The sequence below is a fragment of the Musa acuminata genome, chromosome BXJ1-6 (genome assembly GCF_036884655.1).
Source record: "Musa acuminata AAA Group cultivar baxijiao chromosome BXJ1-6, Cavendish_Baxijiao_AAA, whole genome shotgun sequence".
Lineage (NCBI taxonomy): Eukaryota > Viridiplantae > Streptophyta > Magnoliopsida > Zingiberales > Musaceae > Musa > Musa acuminata.
In genome coordinates, this window is record NC_088332.1 from 13618477 (window position 1) to 13640121 (window position 21645).

The 21645-nt window shown below is 38.1% G+C and overlaps 3 protein-coding genes across 3 annotated transcripts; 1 reads left to right on the forward strand and 2 right to left on the reverse strand.

Moving 5' to 3' along the window:
• Positions 1-1742: 1742 nt before the first annotated feature.
• On the forward strand, positions 1743-4295 carry LOC135676415 (leucine-rich repeat protein 2-like). Its single transcript, XM_065187555.1, has 7 exons — positions 1743-2111; positions 2186-2318; positions 2404-2475; positions 2569-2712; positions 2829-2900; positions 2992-3063; positions 4014-4295. The coding sequence occupies exons 1-7, from the start codon at positions 1952-1954 to the stop codon at positions 4081-4083; spliced, it is 723 nt and encodes a 240-aa protein (XP_065043627.1). The 5' UTR covers positions 1743-1951; the 3' UTR covers positions 4084-4295.
• A 790-nt stretch (positions 4296-5085) lies between these two features.
• LOC103988014 (casein kinase II subunit alpha-2) lies at positions 5086-13787 on the reverse strand. The gene is made up of 10 exons (XM_009406502.3): positions 13480-13787; positions 11704-11833; positions 10421-10615; positions 9686-9843; positions 8952-9042; positions 8762-8827; positions 6516-6598; positions 6324-6387; positions 6121-6189; positions 5086-5395 (listed from the first exon to the last, which is right to left on the reverse strand). Exons 1-10 carry the CDS (start codon positions 13563-13565, stop codon positions 5336-5338), a joined length of 1002 nt encoding a protein of 333 aa, XP_009404777.1. The 5' UTR covers positions 13566-13787; the 3' UTR covers positions 5086-5335.
• Positions 13788-17488: 3701 nt separating this feature from the next.
• LOC103988015 (uncharacterized) lies at positions 17489-19488 on the reverse strand. Its single transcript, XM_009406504.3, has 3 exons — positions 19258-19488; positions 18327-18566; positions 17489-18248 (listed from the first exon to the last, which is right to left on the reverse strand). Exons 2-3 carry the CDS (start codon positions 18405-18407, stop codon positions 17799-17801), a joined length of 531 nt encoding a protein of 176 aa, XP_009404779.2. The 5' UTR covers positions 18408-18566; positions 19258-19488; the 3' UTR covers positions 17489-17798.
• Positions 19489-21645: the final 2157 nt, after the last annotated feature.

Here is a 21645-nt window from a genome sequence, read left to right on the forward strand (position 1 = left end):
AAATCTTTAAATGCTTCTCATGTATCGATTTCGATAACTTAATAGACCGATATGGGTAATAAAAATATCGATTCAATTAATCTATTAATGTTAGCCATAAATCATGAGTTCCATCATTCAAACTAGTTTGTTGTTCTTTATACACGAATATAAAGAACCTTTGAGATTAGTGTTAACCTGATCAAAAATATTTACCTTGTCCTATTAATCGACGGCAGGCATTAATCAATAGATATAATGGGGTATATTACATATTATTCTAGTAGTTAGATTCTTTCAACAATTTAGTCCCTAAATTTAAAAAAATATATTAATATCTCCATAGTTATTGAAGAAAAATATTTAATCTCATTTATTCTATTTATAAAAAAATATAATACTCATATAATTTATCGATTTTATCAATGAAAATAATGATCATTTTAGGTATTATCGATTTTACTAATAATAGCACCACCTCGAGTTGTGCTACTTCCATCGCCTCAAAAATTCTATTTACCTCACCCGATCGATCTTGTCCGGTCCGAACCTATCTCTTCTTAGTAATAATCCTCTTTGTCCTTCCTAGTTTTTCATCTCTTACTTCTCGACCAAGCCATCAGTATCTGGACCTTGATGTTATCGATCCTTGGTCACTCCCACGACTTCCCACTCTCTTATCAGTTAGACACCATTGGGAGAGGGCTAGCGGTGGTTCATGGATTGGAATGGATTGGACCACCACTACTAGGCCTTCACCGACGACATCCACATCTACGATGTGGTGTATTGAGTTTGGCATCCGTCGGGGCCCCATGCTCGACTCGTAGTGCTCCTCCTTCGTGCTCATCAGGATCAAAGGATCACTGAATGGTGTTCGTGGTCGACAGATATGAAAAGAGAAAAGAATGTGTTGTGATCGATGCTAGCCTACGATATGGCGACCAATGCATGGGTCCACCTGCCTAACATGGCATGGGAGCTCGACGAGTATTGTAGCTTCACGCACGACGTGTTCCATGTTCTTGATGGCTTCTCCATGATGATAGAAGCATAGATCTCGCGGACAATGGAGGCCTTTAACATGGTTGCTTGGAGGTGGGGCACCAGCGCACGTGCATGATCGATGACGATAAGAGTATGTGTATGTGCAGATGAGGGAGTAGATGGAGGTGCTACGGGAGGAGGGCGAGGGCGACAGGGCATAGCACCTACCGGCGGACCTACTTGGTGACACGAAGGTGTTGTTACTATAGATAACAAAACTAGTAATAGTTGAAACAATCATTTTATCATTCGTAATATCGATAATTTTATATCTTCTATTACTAAAATTGATTATGCTTAAAGAAATATGGATAAGTGGCTCACTTTCATGACTATAAGGAGGTCATTATAAAATTCTTAAATTTAGAATTCAGGATGCACAGAGGGCCTAACTATAGGGTAATTTTTAATTAATCCGATATAATGCTTTATATTTCATGTTAGAATAAGGACAAAATGTTACAAGCTTAGAAATATTATATTCACCATGAGCCAGTAATTAAAATTTTATATTTGGTAGATAGAATTAATGCTTCGTCGAATTAGTCAAACATTTTTCAGGAAGAGAAGAAGGATTCTTTGACCGAGTCAACGCGTGGAACGGTGCAACTTCGCTGCTTTTCCATGCCGTGACAGAACGTGACGCATGCATGAGTGCCCTCAGTCTCACGACTTGACTCCACTTCGCTGCGGCCAATGGATGCGCCTCTCCACGCGCAGATCACCACCACCACCGCCGCCTCGAGTGGCTCGTCGCGCTGAAGACCGGGATGGGTGATTGCACCACCCGACCGACCCTCACACACGCAAAACCAAACCCCACGCCCACGACGATGGCGTGCCTTTCTCTCCCTTCTCCTTCCGTGCGCCTTCCTTTTTGACCGCTGACTTCCGACACCCTTTCTCCCTCCCTCCCCCTTCATTGATGGATAGTGTCTCCCCCTTGAAGCTTCCATTACAGAGTCCTCTCCCCTCTCCCCTCCTCGTTGTCCCCCGTTATCCTCGAATGGCTTCTCTTCCGGTGCTGCTTCCCTGCCTCCTCCTGCTCCTCGCCGCTTCTCCGGCCTTGTCCACCAACCCCGAAGGTGAGCTCTCTTTCCTCCCTCGCTGCTCTTTGAAGAAGAAAGGTGTGTTCATTTCTGATTTGGGTTGGGAACAGGGGAAGCGTTGCACGCATGGAGGACGCGGCTGACGGATCCCACCAACGTGCTGCAGAGCTGGGATCCCACCCTCGTCAACCCCTGCACCTGGTTCCATGTCACCTGCGACTCCCAGAACCGTGTTATCCGCCTGTAATTTCTTCTTCCCGTCCCCTTCCTCTCTCAAATCACCCACCTTTACCCTTTTCCCTTACCAAAGACCGAACTTTCGTTGCAGGGACCTGGGGAACTCCAACATTTCCGGCTCTATTGGCCCCGAGCTTGGCGGCCTCGAGCGCCTCCAGTACCTGTAAGTCCCTCCCAGGCTTTCTTCTTTCGTCTCTGTCCTCTGTCACCATAAAGATGGGATCTTGATTCACGGATGGTGTTGCCTGGGTTGCAGGGAGCTCTACCGGAACAACTTCCAAGGCAAGATCCCGGCGGAGCTGGGCAACTTGAAGAGCCTCATCAGCATGGACTTGTACGGGAACCAGCTGCAGGGAGAGATCCCCAAGTCCTTCGCCAAGTTGAAGTCACTTAGATTCTTGTGAGCACATTTGCTTCTTCATTGCTCATGCACAAACATTGCTTCTTCTTCGTCGTCGAAATTACAGTATCAATTAGCTATTTCTGATCACCTTTTGGTTGCAATCATCTCTGCAGGCGGCTAAACAACAACAGGCTTTCCGGATCCATTCCCAGAGAGCTTGTCTTCCTCTCAAATCTCAAAGTCCTGTAAGGAACAATGGCTTGACATCCAAATTCATGTGTTTCTTTCACGTTTCTAAGATCTAACACCGAAGAATCTCTTCTAAATTTGTTGCAGGGACCTCTCAAACAATGATCTTTGTGGAACCATTCCGATCGATGGGCCATTCGCCAACTTCCCCCTTCAGAGGTAATGACATTGTTTCTGAGATCTCCCAGCATATGCTAAAGAAGAACACAAATGATCCATTTATTAGTTCAATGCGGACATTGGAATCAAACTGCAATTAAAATACTAATAATTGGGGTTCCATAACCCACAACCACTGATTGGAAAATGAGGAAGAATTGAATTGGTTTGTGGGAAAGCCTATTCAACATGAACTGTTAGGTGAATAGGATTCTCATCATGTGACATTTTGGTGTCCCATTTCTGCTCTATGTATGCATCCAGCAGGAATTAATCTTTAATTTGTGAACCAAACTTTTAGTTTTTGACACGTACTACCGTGCGATTATTAGATCGCTAGAAGATAAGAACAAGGCTTATGTAGCTGCTACATTAGACGGCTCTATAACATATAGGTAATTTGGTGGTTGATGTAGGACTGAGGGGATGACTGCAACAGCTAGTATAAGTTTATCGTTGTCTTATCATTCCTAAGTCATACAAACAACTGCACTTGAGGCATCCAATGGTTAAGTTCGTTAGAGATACGGTTAAGTCTCAACCATTACATGGAGTCGATGCAAATGGAAAACCTGATTGCAGTATTTCCAAGAATAAGATAAATTCTTAGTTGAGTAGTTTTGCTGAATGGGTCGGTTCTTGGATCAATTATGGTAGCACATGCAGGTTCAAGATGAGCAAAATCAACAGTCGATGTGTTAGAGCATATCGGAACATTTCCACGCTTAAATTCACGGATCACGGATGAATTATTGCACTCTATGTTCTTTTATCGCGGATGTTCTGCATTTTTTACTTTGAGCTCAAGTTTAAGCTGTTGAAATCATTGCTTGCATTTTCTGAAGCTGCACATCTTACGGGTTTTGTCTGTCGAGGTTATTTCCCGCATGAGATCTATTCGGGTTTTAGTCATCAAAATGTAATAACTTGCTGTTTACGTGGCATTTCAGCTTTGACAACAACAGCAGACTCAATGGACCTGAGCTACAAGGCCTGGTCCCTTACGATATCGGCTGTTGAATCCTACGATATCGGCCGGTGTTGGTGCATACCGCCGTCGAGTGCTTCCAGATACTCAGAAAGATGGCTATAGTACAAAGGTTAAGTTACAGAATCTTGGAATACCTATAATCTAATATGCTATGTTTAAAGTGTTATGTGGCAAAAGAATCTACATCAACAATGAACACATAAATTGGGATGAAGATGGGACTTGTCTTGGTTTCCTAGCATTTTTCTGAGCTGTTGTTTTAACCTTATTGTCATGGCAGTCTTCACCCGTATATATATTTCAGCCCATATATATATATTTGCAGTTGCAAATAGTATCGTCATTCCATTAGATCACTCTTAGCTCAACAGTCGTTCAGACTCAACGCATCAATAAGTAGACTCAACGCATCAATTAGATCACTCTTGTCTTGGTTTAGTTTGGGCATAATCTGAAGTTAATAATGGTTGGAATAAGTTAATGTGAATTGAATCATGATGAATGATATATTAAATATGACGATAGACTCAAGTAGGAAGAAGAAATAATTGATGAATGAGATTAGAGGATAGGTGTGAAATTATCGGGTTAATTATAAATTATCTAATATAATTAATTATCTTTAATATTTTTGATTTTTTTTATATTTTTATAATTATATTAAGATTTTTTATATTTATAAAAATAAACTATTTGGTTAATTTTTTAATCATTATTTTATAATATATATCATTAAGGACAATTTATCTCATTTATCGTTGAGTAATCGATGATATGAAAAAAAAACATTTTATTTTTTTTATAAATATAAAAAAATTAAATATAATTTTTAAAAATACAAAAATAATCTATAATTGACTACATGTCTAACATCATACTAAGATTTGATTATGAAATGATCGTTGACTTTCAACAAACATACAACATGAAACAGGTTCAACAATTTGCTTGCCGGACTTGAGCATCCACTGCCCGATTTAACCAAATTGGATTCATGCTTTCCGGTGCTCTAATAAATAGAATCCAGGAAATAAAAATGCAAGAACTAAGGATTTCCGAGTATACATCAAAATCAGGCATTATGACAATTGAGTGCTACAGAAGGGGAAGATAAAGGCTCGATCGGGCGGTACTACAAGCACGATACATCGTCCAAGTGCTATTAATTGTGACGAAGATCAAAGGTACATCAAATCCATAACAGTATGGGGATGAGTTCATAGCAGCAACAGAACTGCCTGCACAGCCCTCACTTTCATAGCAGCAACAGAACTGCCTGTTTTATTGGGTCCTCATCCTGCTATTCTCTGCAGCCCTCACTTGATGGAAATATGGATGCGCCTGCAAAAGATAAACAAAGCAGCAATACAACATCCGTGCTGTAAAGGCTTGTGTTGACGTAGAAAGCAAGCACAATCAGGCTTTTAGAGAAAGATAATAACATAGTTGTTCATAATAAGGTTTATTATCTTGGATGACAATCTCAAGCAGTACATAGACCAATATGGTAATGAATGTATCAGATGTACCATCCTATGTCGGTCAATACATGCCGGGCACTGGTCTTATGATCTTATCAATATTTAAAACATTGGTTCATAGGCCTGAGTTCTCCTCATGATAGATCCTTCATATGCATTTGGCTGTCTCTTCAGGAATTGTAGTAATGAAATTTCCTATTAGCAGTTTTGCAACCAATTTAATTCAATCACAAGTTTTTGCAATCACTTTTCGGAGAATGATTCATAAAAATCCTTTAAACCCTTATCTACAGTCTTTAACTAAGTTGGTTTCACACTGTAAAATTCATAATCACACTTTGACAAATTAAATCCTCTTTCCAGGATTTCCTACAGTCTACTATGGCTGAAATTTTTTTTATTAACATAGTCTCTCCAAATATTCTTGGAAAAAAAAAATTCAACTGAAAATATGCTGCCTGTAGATGTTACAATGTCAATCAACAAAATTGGGCATTACATGCAGGATTCTCAATCATAATCAGCAGCACAATAAGAGTTCATTTGGAATAAAAGCAATATCTTATATGAGTTCAGAAATACTACCATTGCTTCTCGCGCTGTGAGCCTATCCTGGTGATCATATTGAAGGAGTTTATCAAGAAAATCTATTGCCTGCATGCAAATTTTCAGCCATAGTCACGATGAAGGGCTATTGGGAATGATGATAACAAAAGAAGGCAAAAGTAGATATCTAAAGGCCAAAGTATATTGCACATTAAAGCTACAAAAGAAGCACAAAATAAGACCTCTGGAGAAACAAGATGCTGATTGTCTGCATTGATAAATTTAGACCATGGTTTCCTGCTATGCCTGCAGCAAAAAAAGCAAGACTATGATATTGGGATAAAAAATGCAAGACTCCATCCCACTGGGAGTATAGTATGTCACATATAAACAACCACTATCTATCATGTCCACATGAAGAAACACAATCATACCTTCCAACAAGAGCATCAAGCTGTGGATCAAGCTCTAGACGGTACTTGTTAAGATATGCATTGAGTTCATCAGTACCAAGTACCTGAAAAATGAAAATAAGAATTGACTCCAAACCAACCCATATGGTTCTCCTGAAAAATACAAACTAATACACAATAAATCTTGATTACATTTCAACACGACCATCCATGTCTCTCAACTCTCAATTACCTAGTAATATTCTGTTCCTTCCATCTTGAAAACCCATGTCCCCTCAGTATCAATGCAGCCAGGTCTATAAAGGGTCAGCTCTAGTCTAGTTTGCATTCATATTAAATTCAGGTTATTTTGGTCTAAGGTTTAATATTATGGTCCAATACCAGTTTCAATACCTTATCGGACTGGTATAGTACCAAGATACAATCTTATATCATCCAATACGAGTAAAAAAAAAAAACCAAATCATATGGACCAGTATTAACCCTTGGTGGGACCAGCATAAACCACTCGGTATCACAAAGCAGGGATGGGTGGGATCACATGTCGGAAATGGTTAAAGTCCCAGTTGAAATGGTTAGTTGAGTATACACAGAAATTTCAGCAACAAGTGGCTCAGTGGCTCCATCACCTGCACAATCACAAAGTGGGATGCGTCATCACATATCGGAATTAGTATACCTTAACCTTACACTCTTGGAAGGAGAAAGATGAGGCCTCCTTGTTTAGAAAGTGAAACCAAAGAAGATCTACCAGATACCATGTTTCAAAACTGCTTTAGAAAGTGATGATACATTGGCAGGCCCATACCAAGATGCACATGGTAGTTAAATGTCAAAGTGGTTCTGGAAGGGGAGGATGAATGAAGAAGAAGAAGAAGAAGAAGAAGAAGAAGAAGAAGAGAAAAGGAAATATTTTATATAATAACATCCTTCTCAGGTTCAGTGGCTAAACAAAGAAAAGTACACCACAAATAGTTGCAGCTCTGGCATCACATACATTCTAATGGAGTTAATGAACAAAGCCTTATGAGATACCAGATTATAAAGACAGTAAGGTCACATTAGCAATTTGATCAATAATAAGATCATAAAATTTTTAAAAACCTTCTAATTATATCTTCTAATTATAATGCAACCACATTTCTGGAATGACACTTGATAAATAGGTCAATGAAACCACCACAAATGCTGATAGGATTGGGTCCTTTTGTATTAGCAACAACTCTACATGTGTTTGGTGTGATGAACCTGTTGAATCTATCGCTCACCTATTTTTTCAATGTTCTTATGCTAAACGGGTGTGGGATCTTATTCATTCCCATGATGCTATGGCAATCAAAACCTTGATTGCTACTTCTCTTTGGTACCTTTGGAAAGCATGAAATGATAAACTTTTTAATAACACACAAATACAGCCCTTCACCCTACTGTGTAGAGTTGTTGCTGCTGCTTATACTGTGTTGACAATTGCTATCCCTGAGGGAAATAAGAGGAAACAAGAAATTCTTGTCAAATGGATCCCTACACAAAAGGGCTGGATGGATCTTGGGACCACAAGGATTTAGGGGGAGTAGGATTTATTATCAAGGACACTAATGGATTACTTTTAATCTTTGGATGCAGGCAGCTTGTAAGAAGGAATAATATATACTGTGAGGCTTGGGCAATTAAGGAAGGGATTCAAGCAGCTTTGCGGGCTGGCATTCAAAGATTATTAATCGAGACATATTCTCTTACAATTGTCAATCTAATTTCCAACAAGATTGACCCCCCAAGGGGAGTTTTGAATATAATTAAGGATACATTTTTCTTATGTACTCAATTTTTGGAATGGAAGATTACCAATATCTATCAGGAGGGAAATCGACCAGCAAATTAGCTTGCAAATCATGAAAGAATGCAAGCTGACACTGTTATTTGGCAGGCTGAACTGCCTTCTGTCTTAGAGATGTTGGTTCGCAATGATGTGAACAGCAGTGGTTGTATCAGACTTGGTTAAGTTTTAATATATTTTTAATTTTCTTTGGTAAAAAAAAAAAAAACCACCACAAACTGCATCAAGTACAATAGGCTAAAATAACAAGTTGTCATCTAGTACAAATTCACTTCTGATCAGAATCTGAATATTTATTTAATAAGTTTCGAAATTTGGAAAGAGAATCAACATACAAGTTCAATGAAATTTTCTGTTAAAAGCCAATGCAAATAAATTGCATTGAATAACCTTACATCCAAAGCAGAAAGAACAAAGTTTAACTGATATTTACCTTAGCAATTTTAACAAGCTGATCATGATTGTCATGACCATAGAAGAAAGGTTCCTTGCGAAATATCTGTAATCAAACAGCAGAGATGTGTAAACCATATACAGTTCTTAGTGTTGATTGCAGTGTGCCTTAATAGTGTTCAAAAGACTAAGCATTTCATTAGATAAATTTTCCAACAGAGATCACTTACCATTCCAGCAAACATGCAACCAAGACTCCACATGTCCAGTGAATAGTCATAATCTTGCAAGTCAACCAGGAGCTCAGGACCCTTGAAGTATCTGGATTCCAACAAACTCATTTAAGTACATTACTAGAGTTTAGTCTAAATCTAACAATTAGACATGTTTAGGAAACATCCATGATAAAGAATTCATCTTATATTTCATCATTTTGGTTGTACGAGGTCATACAGATTGACATTTAGAAAGAAAGGTTCCAGATAGTCATGGCTATCTAAATGTCCGGCTGGTTCCTAACGCAACATCAACTCATAAATAGAGCAGTAATTCCAGATAGTCACGGCTATCTAAATGTCCAAAACATGATAAAGTTGGACTTCAGACTCATTACTGTTTAAGATGTTACAAGAATCTAAGAAGAAATAAAGGTTGCTGCTTTCTTAAAAACTCAAACATGAGGCACCAGTCAAGAATCTTCAGAAAGTTGAACAAGAAGAACAACTAAGACAAAAGATGCACTAACAATAACAATTAGATCTTTGAATATCAACATTCATTAATCTTCCTTCTTACTCAGTGCCATTTTTATTTCTATTTAATGCTAAAATGTCATAATTGGCCTTGTTCTGCATAAAAAATTAGCAAAGTAACTGACCTCAGAAAAAGGCAGTAAGTCATTTCTTATGTTTTCCCTTAATTGCCAGATAAAAGGATGATAAAAACTTTAGCATGTGATACCTACCTTGATGCTACACGAACATTGTACTCTTTGCCAGGATGATAAAACTCAGCAAGTCCCCAGTCTATTAGCCTGAGTTTCCGTAGTTCATGATCTATCATGACATTATGGGGCTTGACATCTCTATGCATGATTCCTTGAGAATGGCAGTAATCTAGTGCCTACAAGTGCCACAAAGCAGTATCAAGTTCACAAGGCATGTGAAGATAAATAAATCTCGAGAAATAGTCGAGCAACCCAGAAGTAGGACAATGATTGCATGTGTGTACAAGTTCAAAGTTATTTGCAGAATTGGTTACACCTTTGTACTCTCCTATTCTACAGCTAAAATATATGCTGAGCAATGATGCCCACCAGCTGCATCAACAAATGGTCAGACTGAAAGATTAAACAATATATCCAAGTTTACGTATACATCTTATAAGATTGATAGAAAAGTCCAAAAGCTGAAATATCACTACCAGATAAGGTGGAAGCCAATTCTTTTTGAACCATAAACAACAAGTGACAAACTAACATCATTCTCATGAATGAATCTATCAAGAAAATTACATTAGATCTCATGATCAAAGTTCTTCAATGTGATAGCTTACTTAGCCTAACAATGACTTGCAAAGGAAGATAGCTCCCAAACACTTGTTGGCTCTCTTATGGCTTTCATAATTTTTTAAACCTTAGGACAAACAAGCATATAAATAAGGCATGCAGAGTTGTTTTGAAAAGGGGCAAGAGAGAAACCTTGAGAAGCTCATAAATATAGTATCGTATGTCATAATCCGTCAATGTAGGGTACAAGACTTTGAAGTCTGTACTGTTAACATATTCAAATATCAAGCTAGGAGTTTTTGAATGCTGATCTCTGACAATATCAAAAAGCTTCACAATATTTGGGCCACCACAAATGTTCTGAAGTATTTTTATCTCCCTCTTAATCTGCAAAAAGATGTAAGAAAAACACTTTAGAAAGAACAATGGAGATAAATCGGTTTAGCCACAAACTTTTATTCTCATGGTAGCATAACTGCAGCAACTGATAAAAGATGACAGTAAAACACAATTACTACTTAAAGAAAAGAATGGGAAGGAAGAACATTTTCATTTGAAGAGTATGTGAAAAAAGCATGGTGGCATTCTTAGCAAGAACAATCTTACTAAAGAAAGGGAAATAATCAATATTTATCTCCATTCATTCTGATCCAGAGAATATGACAAAGAATAACCTTACAAAATATTATATAATCAGATTGTTTCATGTGTGTGGATATTTGTCAACGAATACACTAGATATAAATACTGCATTTTACTAAGTTCTTCGGGAGCTAAAACCATCACCATGACTAGCAAGAATGAAAATAAGAGAAGGGCGAAAGAAAACAGATGAATAAATTGTGTTACTATCCACTAGATCTACAAATTTTTGGACAATACGGACAGGGAAAACATGGCTTATCTTTCATCATAATAAGAGACAAGGAGAACAATAGAAAAATGACAAGTGTAAAGTGGAAATTGGTTTCATAAAATCATGTAATATAGCTTCCTAAAAACATATTAAGCAAAGAAAAGAAAAATAAATATAAGACAGCTAAAATTCAAGAGAGCTTATTAATTTATCAGAACACCAATGAAACATTTTATTTACTTTGATCGGCAAGTCATGTCTTGTCACGTATTCTGCAAGACTCACATTATGGATGGTCAGACAGCAATCGTTCTCTGGAGTTTCGTTTCAGCTTATATATTTCATTGATATAAAAAGAAGAGAGTTATAAATGATACGAGTAGGTCCCATCCGACTTTCTCTTTGCCGAACTAAATTCCAGGTGACCATCAGACTAACTGTTCGTGTTATATAAGACATCAATGTGGTTACTTTTTCCATGAACAATAGAAAGTTATTAACAAACAATAGGATATATTTCTTTTTCCAGTAATTTTTTGTAAAGGACCTGTACATTAAAAGAACACTAAAGATAAAAAATGCAATAATAGCACATGAGAACCAACATATGAATCAATACCTTCTTTTTCTTCACAGGCTTTAGGATCTTGATGATGCATCGCTCATTATTGGTTACATTAATGCCTTCAAAGACCTCACTGTACTTCCCTCTTCCAACTTTCCTCACAACCTCATAATCATCCTGATTCCTGAAGAAAAAAGTATATTTTGAACTTTGTTTAGCATAATTCATCTTCCAAGTGAATACAAAAAATTATTTCTTGTCATTATCATCATCGGTGACGATTCTGAAAATCTGAAGAAAACACCGCACAAGCAGCTAATGAAGCAAGTACCATATAACTAGTTGCTCTTTTTACAAGAATTCTTAATAGCTTAATACACATACAATGAAATGTGCAAAAATCCAAAAAAATAACCAAAAGGGAATCTAGGGCATGTCAATGGATCATTACTCCGGACAGAAAGGTTATTTATATGCAAATTAAGTAAAAAAGAAATACAGAATGGCTGGTTGTTAGTTGTGTATAAATTAATCATTGATACATATACAAGCTTCATAACTAACAAGTTATCAAATTCCTGTATATGCTGACATTTCAATTAAAAAACTAGTTTACATATCAAATTAACATACTAAGTTTCAAGAACTATAAACTAGAGTAGATGGGATTAGTGTTTGATTAAATGAAGTATGAAGAAGCTAGAGAAAAGAAATGTAAACCATGCAGCTCACTCGAGAAGGAAGTATCTTCACTTCTCCAAATACTGCTGCTGAAGGATTTTGATCTTCTGTTATGGATAGTAACTTGACTTGGCAAAGTGAAATTCATACTGAAAATTTGACTTTGATCTTCTAAGGCTTGATCAATTACTAGAACCGTTGAATTTCTTAATTGACCTTACAAAAACCAATGATCCGTGGTTCTACACCATGCAGTCATTTGTCCCATGAGTCATGCCAAGATCAGAATAGATTTCATGAGTGGTTTAGCAGATGCTCTTTCCACAAATTCAAGCAGATCTTTGAGTCTTTGGACTAATAATAATGTATGTTCTATATTCCTTCCCCTCTATAAGAAGTTTACCAATTTTCTTGGACAAGAATGATTCCAGAAAACTGATATATAGATACTTATGCCTTTAACTTTTCCATTTATTTTTCTGTCAATATCTCCAATGCATAAAAGCAACAAATGCAAAATATTAAACATTTCACTTTTTTGGTTGGTTGTCAGAATCTTCAGGTACCTTAGTACTCCTGCTTCAATCATAAGTTACCTGAAAAGCAGTTTGCAACAATGGTACTGGTAATGATCAGGTTTTGAAACCATCGTTTAGCATCCACAATGTCCAAGTCGTGTATGATTATTCAATTTAAACTTTTAGATCTAGCAAAACAAAAGAAATCTGAAACGAACATCTCTGTTATGTTATTTTCTATTCTCTCTATCACGTGGCCCAGGAAAACTAGTGCTTTTAGCGTTCAATTCGTTCTTCTTCCTAAACCTGTTACATTTCCTATCATCCACCTTTTTTCTCCCGAGGTCAAGTTTTTCTTTCCCCAAACAAAAACCCTTCCTTCAATCGATGCTCATGTATTTCCCCCTCTCTCACGTAATAAAAAATAAAAAAGAATACCGACATTAAATAGGCAAATCAAAGTGGACAATCATCAATCCACACGCAAGACACACGTTAGAAGCAAATCCACATGCATCGGGTAGCTCGGCTGCCCAAATCGGTGCCAGATCAAGAAAGAGAACACCGCAAAGAGGGGACATATAAATTAGGGCTAAATCCACGGCTAGGCTTCAGAGAATCCAGCTCTTACCCCCATTGAACGGTGAGCGACTCGTAATCCCAGTAATCCTTGGGCCGGAGAACATTAACGTCGGTATATACCCGGGCTTTCGACATGGCAGCGCAAAGGCCTCACGTCGGTATATACCCGGCCTCCTCCTCGTCCTCCGAAGACCTTGCCGATCGCAAAGGCGAGAGGCAAATCGGGAGGAGAGGGGAAATCTTAACAGCGATCGCGTGTAGCTTTCACGAGCGGGGGGCAAAAACGAAGAGTAAAGGAGAGGGCGACGGCGAACCGAACACGAGAGCTAGGGGAAGGCCAATGTGGGCGCCGGTCGGTGCGACCCACGGAATCCAAAGCTGGGATCGCTAGGATGGCTCGCCCTCGCTAAGATTCCCGCATGTGACTCGTTCACGGATGAGCCGTGCCGAGCCGATAAAAATCTGGACCGGTCCTGCGGTTTGATTCGAGTTGAACCCAAACCGAACTCGGTGCAAGCTAATTGCGACTTGGCAAACCCACCCTGCGCGGGGCCCATTTTAAGTCACCAGACGCCGAAACGAAAGGGACCAAAAAGAAGCACCGCTTTCGACACCCACGAAGAAATCAACGATACCGCCCTCGTCGGCACATTGGAATGACGGGATTAACGGTGGTGATCGTCTGATGAGTTGGGTTTGTTTTGTGGGCTCGTTTTGGGAAGTAAGCGGCAATTCTAAAAAACGGAACCCCCATGCGCCAATCACGAGATCGAGAAGGTAATCGCCGGGAACGCCGTACCACCCGCGTCTCTGTCCTCCTCGTCTCGCCCTCCTCCCTTTCCGCCTCCTGTTCCACCACCTACGGGCTCCGCTCTCCGGCGACGTCTTCGAGCCCTCATTGCCGCAAGCGAGAGCTTATACGCAATCCCATGTTCTCTCTTCCAATCTCAGGAGGTGGTCTCGCCCTCCGCTTCCACCGCTTCTTCTGCGAGATCCTCTCGGAATGAGTTCGTAAATTGGTATCTTGACATGATCGATCGAGGAACGCCCGGTTCGATCAATGCCGGGGCCGTATTCACCTCCGTTGACATCTCGTTATTGCGCGACCTGCCCCCCATTTATCCATTCCCGAGTAAGCTTGCATTTTTTCGGTGGTTTCTTGTTAAAATTGGTTCAGTATCTTAAAAGTTAGGTTCTTTTTTAAGATTTTCGATGTCTGCAAGAATTCTGAATCGCGTAGCGCACTCAATAGTTCTTGATCTTGAGCTTTAAAGGGAGGTGCGGTTGATAGAGTATCTCTTTAGGATTTCAGGGTTTAGTTTGTAAAGCTAATAGCCAGGAAGGTGTCAGGTATCTTAGCTGGTAAAGACTTTGACAGTTTATTATAAATTCTGGACTCGAATCTCATCTTTACCAATTACCTTTTGCAAAAGAACAAGACAAAAAAGAAAGAAACAGTAAGCCTTATCCGGATGTTGAATGTTATTCAAATCAAACTTTTCAATTTCGAAAGATACCGCCTGCTACCGGGTGATACCATCAATTGGGGCTGTTTTCGCCTCATTATCATGCGAAATTGATCAGTGATGGTCGATTTCGATCGTCGTCGCCCGCTATATGGCGATATTAGTTGAAGAAGAGGGAGAAGAAAAGGGAGAACCTGGAGATCTGGCACCACTCTCCCTCAACGATCCCGATCCATCACCGACCTCCCTGACCAGACGCCATAGATGAGATGTCGCTTCGTTCTTGCCTGAGGCGACGAGGCCTTGGCGTCGTCGGCAACTTCTCCTCATCTGCGCGGGGAGAAGAAGCCTCGGTGACGTCGCCCTTATATATATATATATATATGTATGTATATATGTATATATATATGTATATATGTATGTATATATGTATGTATATATGTATATATGTATGTATATATGTATATATGTATGTATTTATATATGTATATGTATGTGTATGTGTATATATATATATGTATATATATATACATATATACATATGCATATACATACACATATAAACATATACATATATACACATGCACATACACATACACATATACATTTATATATACATATATATATATATATACATATATATATATATACATACATATATATATATACATACATATATATATATACATACATATATATATATACATACATATATATATATATATATATATATATATGGTACAAAATTACGAACCTTGATTCAAAGCCTAAAATTAGGAATATCTGAATGGTGGACTACGAATAGAATACTAGAGCCTATGAATGTCTGAATGGTGGAGTTGATTTTACCTGAGATGTTGAAATTTTGAACTCGCAACCATCTATGTATGGGAGATACCCTTTCTTATTTTGTGCCGAAGCATTTGTAATGCACAAGCCGAAACAGCTGAAATCTTGCATGTTAATGTCTTATATCATATAGTGAATGTGAAATTATAGCATGAATTGTTGTGACTCAGATACTGATTGCTAACCACATACTAGAAAATATCGTAAGAAAATGCGACTGATGATCAGGCTTCAATTTTGCTTTGCTTCTGTGACAGCAAGGCATCAGTGATTGTCTAGAATCTAGATAACAAGGCTTCTGCAGTAGAACATTATGCTTTCTCCTTTCTCATATGAGTGAGCAGCTGAATTATGATTTGTATCAAGAGATTCAAAGCTAAAGCTTATCTTGCTTCGGAATTATCTTTATTTCACATAGTTTAACTTGTCTTTTAAGCTCCATTCTAACTAACTCAATTCAGTAGGTTTTCTTTTTAAATTTGGAATGCAGGAACATTAAATGATATTCTTTCTGGTAATTTTTTAATTCATATATCATTTTTTTACTTCATTCTTGTTTCTATGGATTACATATCTCATTTACATGGCAAGCTTGCAGAAAGTAAGCATTCAAAAACAATTGGCTAACTCCTATCAGAATTTTCTGCTGTCAGTTGTATTCTCCAAAATTTTGCAAGATGCTCAGATAGTAGACTTTAGATATGGTATGTTTAGCAACATCAGTTTCTCTATTTGTATTGTCTAGGATAATGCCTTCAGAAAAGTTGTAAATAGGATTAAAGAAATATAATTTAGGTTTTGATATCATTGTTATTACATGTAAACTTGAAGTTAGGAATTATGAGTTCTTTTTTCTGTAACAGTATGGTTCTTGATGCTTCTTATACTGCTGCATCATAAGTATTTTGCTGGTATATGTGGAATACATTTTGATTTAATATTTTCACTATGACAGGAAATTGATAATACTGTTCTTAAGGTGGTTTTTTCATGTAATCAGTCTGATATGAATCGGCCTTTAGATTATGAAAACAAGGCCTTGCCTCTGAATGATAAATAAGGAAATCTGTTCAAATTTTGTAGAAGGATTCCTTATCAAAGAGCAGTAGAGCACTCAGTGGGCTTATGACTTTATCTTAGTAATTAGAGAGAGAGAAAGAGAGAGAGAGAGAGAGAGAGCTGTGCCTTTCTCTGGTTCTTCTTATGGCAGTGGAGAGAAGTAGTTTCTTCTCAGATTGCACAGGCATGGGTGCAGTTTGATGATGAAAATTTCTTGTTATTCTTCAATTATTCCTCCATTTTAGTAAAAGAAGAGCAAGATTGGTAGATGACTTTACATGTCTGGTTGGGCAATATATGATTTTTTCTCCTAATTCAGGATAGCACTTTGCTAAATCAATTAGAGATATGATCTTCTGTATGCTTTCATGCATTAATATTATTACAAGTACCAAATAATGACAATATGTTTCACTTTCATAGTTTGAAGCTTTTGGATAAATGTCACAACAAGTTTGAAAAGTAATGCATATTGTAATATATAACTTGCTGTTGGATTAGAATTTGTTGGCTGCCATATCAATTTTGTATCTTGCTAGATACCAAGACTGCAGAAAAAAATTTCTGAAGAAACATGTTCCTTGATCTGTCCATTGACTCTAACTTGAATCTAAATTGAAAATGCAATTCTGTATGCAAAGTATGCTTGGACAAATGCATGCATATTTGGTAGCCCCTGCATCCTGCTTCTTCAGAATAGTTTGTCATTTGAAAGTTGCTGGTGATTGAGAGATCGATAGGTTTTACATCATCCAATAAACAACTTAGTACATCATTTAGAGAATGTACTTCTAGCATTGATAATAGTTTAAGCTGCTAAGGCCTTCTAGTTCCAATTATAACGTGCATCTCTCCTCTGTTAATTCTAGCTTATTGTCTTTTCTGCTTATACAGATTCACTGCTCACCATCTTCAACTCTACAGGGCAGTTTCCCATCTAAATTGGTTGTCTCTGACAACCACAAATGATATCTCATTGCTTTGCATAAAGCAATCATGTCATGTTCATGCCCAAACATTGAGAAAACCAAGTACGCTGCTTTACACCATCCTGTCTCATTTGTTCCTCAATCTTGAATCCACTATGCCTATCATGATTGAACCTCATATCAATCTCAGGAACCTGGAACAGTCCTGATCTGTTGCCATTTTGTTTTGTAGTTCCAGACTGTGTTGAAGATGAAGAAAAACTAGATCCACAATCTGAAGCAGTTGATGTTTCTTTTCGTCGGGTGCTGCTTCCGGTTGCAAGCGTCAGCTGTAAGTCGCTTTCCTGGTAAGTCTCCAACACCACATTTCTATGTTGCTTTCCACTGAATTGTTCTGCCGGCAGCTCCAGATCAAGTGCCCTGCAATGTTCGTCCAGTTGGATCTTCTTGTTGGTGTTCTTCATTTCTCTCATCAGCAGATGCTGAACTTGGTATAGACGGTGGAGTTCATGCACCTGGATCAGGCAGCCGATAGAATGGAGTCAGCAGCAGTTTCCTCATGACTTGTCCGAATTGAAGGCACAAGAAGCTACCTGTTGTCGAAAGGCAGTTTCCTGCTTCAAGATGGCCATCTTCAAGTATTCTTTGTCATGCTGCTTCATGTATCTCCCCATTGGCCTTCAAATTCTATCTTCTGATGTCTTCAGAGTGGTGTTGTTGTGCTTTGGCAAGTTAAAGCCACAAGATCATGCATCCTTGCTTTCCCTGCCTTCACGGTATCTCATCTTGCAATCAAATTCACTACTGTGGTTGTTCTGTTGAATTGAATTTGACTGCCAAAGGTGATCAAGTTTCAACCAACAAAGCTACTGTTATTTTTTATCGAATTCCTATATAAGCATACATGGAGAAAATAATTCAATTAATATGCATGCCTTATGCAGTTTTTTGACATGCAATTATATTAGGTAAATTAGTTCACAAGGGCAAAAAAAGATACAGGTGATTTTTGAATTAGCTACCTAAGATAAAAGAAGAGAAAAAGAAAGGAAAGCAAGAAGACATTCAGTTGAAAGATATTCTTCAACATTATTAACAATTTAACATCTTCCTAAAAGGAATTAATTTTTCAGGTTTCAGTAGGTTATTCCTGAACATGATGAGTTCCTTAAATTCCAATTGTCTTATGGTTGAACATTTTATGAAATTGCTTTCTAGAAAAAGCATTGATTTTACTGTTTTGTATTAGATTTCTTGTTTTCTGATGTCTCCTTTTCCTCTAACTCAATTACATTGGTTACAGAATGGTGCATAACCTGTACATGTCAATCTCTGAGAGAAAAATTGGCAAGAAATGCTTCCTAATGAGCTATCATCCTACACAACCATTCTGTCTTACTGTAAGCTGAAGGCCATAAGAGAACATTATGTGCTCTATGACCATGACAAATGCGAAAAAACTATCATGATCTCATCTCACAATTGGTGAAAGGAACAAATGACAAAGGAAGAGGGAACCCTTACCTGGCTCCTGTTAGCAGCTCAATTCTTCTGCTCCTGGAAGAGAGGACTCGGAACTGCAGCCTGAGGGATGACTGTTCTCTTCTCCTGCAACTACAGTGAACATGTCCTTGTACCAACACAACAATCTCCCTACAACCCAACCTGGAGGCAGAGGGAGGATTTAAGATTCTCTTCACAGACTCCCAGCAGAGTATTCTAATGGGTGCTCATGGCATGCCAAACAAATCCCAGTCCCTTGGCCAGTGCAGTTTAGGCATATGAAGGTGAAAGATGGCCCAGGCAGTGCCAACAAATGATAGTATTATAATATGAAGAAGACCCACTTGTTCTATATGTTATTTTCCAAAATTATGGAGCACTACTCCAAAGAATCATTGGACAGACAGCTACACCTGCCATTGTAGATCACATGTGCCAAAGAATTTTATTATCATGACAAGTTGTCTCACCATATACCTATAAATTCCATCAATACCTCTCCATACCAACATTTTCTGTGCTGATTTGTGAAACAGATAAGAGAAGTAGATACTTCTTTGGACAGATGTGGGTCTCTGTAATCTACATATTCTCTTGTGACTTGTAGAAGATCTAAATGTTTATGCTACATTAAGCATTCATACATAAAGTAAGCTGAGCAGACACAGAATGATTAGTATTCACATGTATATATAATTGTCTTGCCGGTTGTGGCTGCTACAACCATTAGCTGGATCTGTCCTGGATGTTTGCAGATATATGTGGTGGGTGAGCCAAGAACATATTAGTTGATCACATCATGTGTGCCATCAAATAGTCCTCAATATTAATTCTCATCCAGTGGGTCCTCTCATGTACTTTGTTACTTCAATCATCAGCACCTTAATCCTCATCTACATGACTACTATGTGATCCCTTGAATTGATTCCACCAGGATGATGTAATGCTGGTCCTGGGATCTACTTGATGCCAGAACGAGAGAAATTGCTTGCCATAGAATATATATGTATATATATATATATATGCTAATTATTGTTTTTGAGTGTTTAGCATTGCTTGAAACCTCCTGTGACTTGTAATGAATGACAAGGACCTCAAGAGATAAAGAATGGACATGGCAGGTCATCGAGCCTAGGAATGACCTTCCACTGGCTGCATATGGATCTGCAAGCACAAACCTTGGATCATGCCGGGGCAGATGCATCCTCCCGAAGGTCTTAACTACCTAGTAAGCATCACTTGTTCCAAGGGATGACACATGGGGAGGTGTGCATTATTGCCCCAATGATACAAAAGCCTCTTTCCTTTTCTTTGGGGGGGGAGGAAAGCTCTGCTTCTGTCCCTGCTGTACTGACAGTGCCTCCTCCTAAACAATCCAATTGTAGGTGGAAATGGATGTATACAGAGCACATGGAAACTAACAAAGCTCCAAACAAAAAGCTATGAGCACAGTGGATAGGGATACAGATGTCGGGGTTGGGTGGTCTACCAAGAAAGGATCACAAGTGGGGGGTCATGTGGATGAAGTCTTCTTTTCTTGTTCCTCTCAGTGCACTGTATCATTCCATGTTTTCCCCATCTCACAGCCCTTCCTTTGGTTGTGTGTGCTAAAGCCAGGGAGAGACAGGGAGGGCCTACAGGGGAGCACGCGTTGCCGGGATGGGTAGGCACAGCCATATGAGCAAGATGACCCAAGAGAGAGAATATAGTAGGAACTAGGAAGAATGCATGAGCTCAGCACACAAATAGCAGAAGCCATTGCTTTCTCAGTAGGCTGATGAAAGACTAGGAAAGTGAGGAGCAGTTCTGTTGAATGCCAACGTTGTCAGATATATAACAAGGTACCTGTGTCCTGTAATGTTCTTGGTTGTGTTCTGCAGGAATGAGAAGAAAAAAAAGATTGTTCTTATTTGAGTGAGGTCTTTGTTTATGGAAGTTGAAGTGCAGCTGAGATTCTCATATGTTGCAACTTGTTTGATTTGATTGTTTTCTATTTGTTAGTGGAGACAAATTTTATCGAAAACAAATTAAATCAAACTTGTTTTTAAATTTTATCGAAAATTACTTAACGATACAAATTTTTAGGAGGATGAACTTCCGAATCAAACCCGACTTCCAAACTTAAATATGATAAGTTCCTTTCGATACCCAAATCAATTGATACGCGATATGAGAAAATATAAAAAAAGAATGATCTATATTTATAACTCGAGATCGGTGACTACTTATGATAAAAAAAAATATTCATAGAATTATGATGATTCATATTTTCTTACAATTTATATAGTGATAATGTACGATAAATTATCATCCACATGTCAAGTCGTAATCAGACGAAGAATATTATTAATATCAGTACTTTTTTGTTTAGCATGTAAACAAACAACTCAAAATTGCTACACTCATAAA

What these genes read in the sequence shown, in the direction of transcription:
- LOC103988014 (XM_009406502.3), bottom strand. Translation starts at nt 13,565, where the DNA reads ATGTCGAAAGCCCGGGTATATACCGACGTTAATGTTCTCCGGCCCAAG. An exon ending in AATGTTCGTGTAGCATCAAG is followed by an intron (nt 9,043 to 9,685) that starts GTAGGTATCACA and finishes GTTGGAATCCAG; the next exon opens with ATACTTCAAGGGTCCTGAGC. An exon ending in AGCATCTTGTTTCTCCAGAG is followed by an intron (nt 6,190 to 6,323) that starts GTCTTATTTTGT and finishes ATTTGCATGCAG; the next exon opens with GCAATAGATTTTCTTGATAA.
- LOC103988015 (XM_009406504.3), bottom strand. Translation starts at nt 18,407, where the DNA reads ATGGGGAGATACATGAAGCAGCATGACAAAGAATACTTGAAGATGGCC. An exon ending in AAACTGCCTTTCGACAACAG is followed by an intron (nt 18,249 to 18,326) that starts GTAGCTTCTTGT and finishes TGCCTGATCCAG; the next exon opens with GTGCATGAACTCCACCGTCT.
- LOC135676415 (XM_065187555.1), top strand. Translation starts at nt 1,952, where the DNA reads ATGGATAGTGTCTCCCCCTTGAAGCTTCCATTACAGAGTCCTCTCCCC. An exon ending in CTTGTCCACCAACCCCGAAG is followed by an intron (nt 2,112 to 2,185) that starts GTGAGCTCTCTT and finishes GGTTGGGAACAG; the next exon opens with GGGAAGCGTTGCACGCATGG. An exon ending in TTGAAGTCACTTAGATTCTT is followed by an intron (nt 2,713 to 2,828) that starts GTGAGCACATTT and finishes TCATCTCTGCAG; the next exon opens with GCGGCTAAACAACAACAGGC.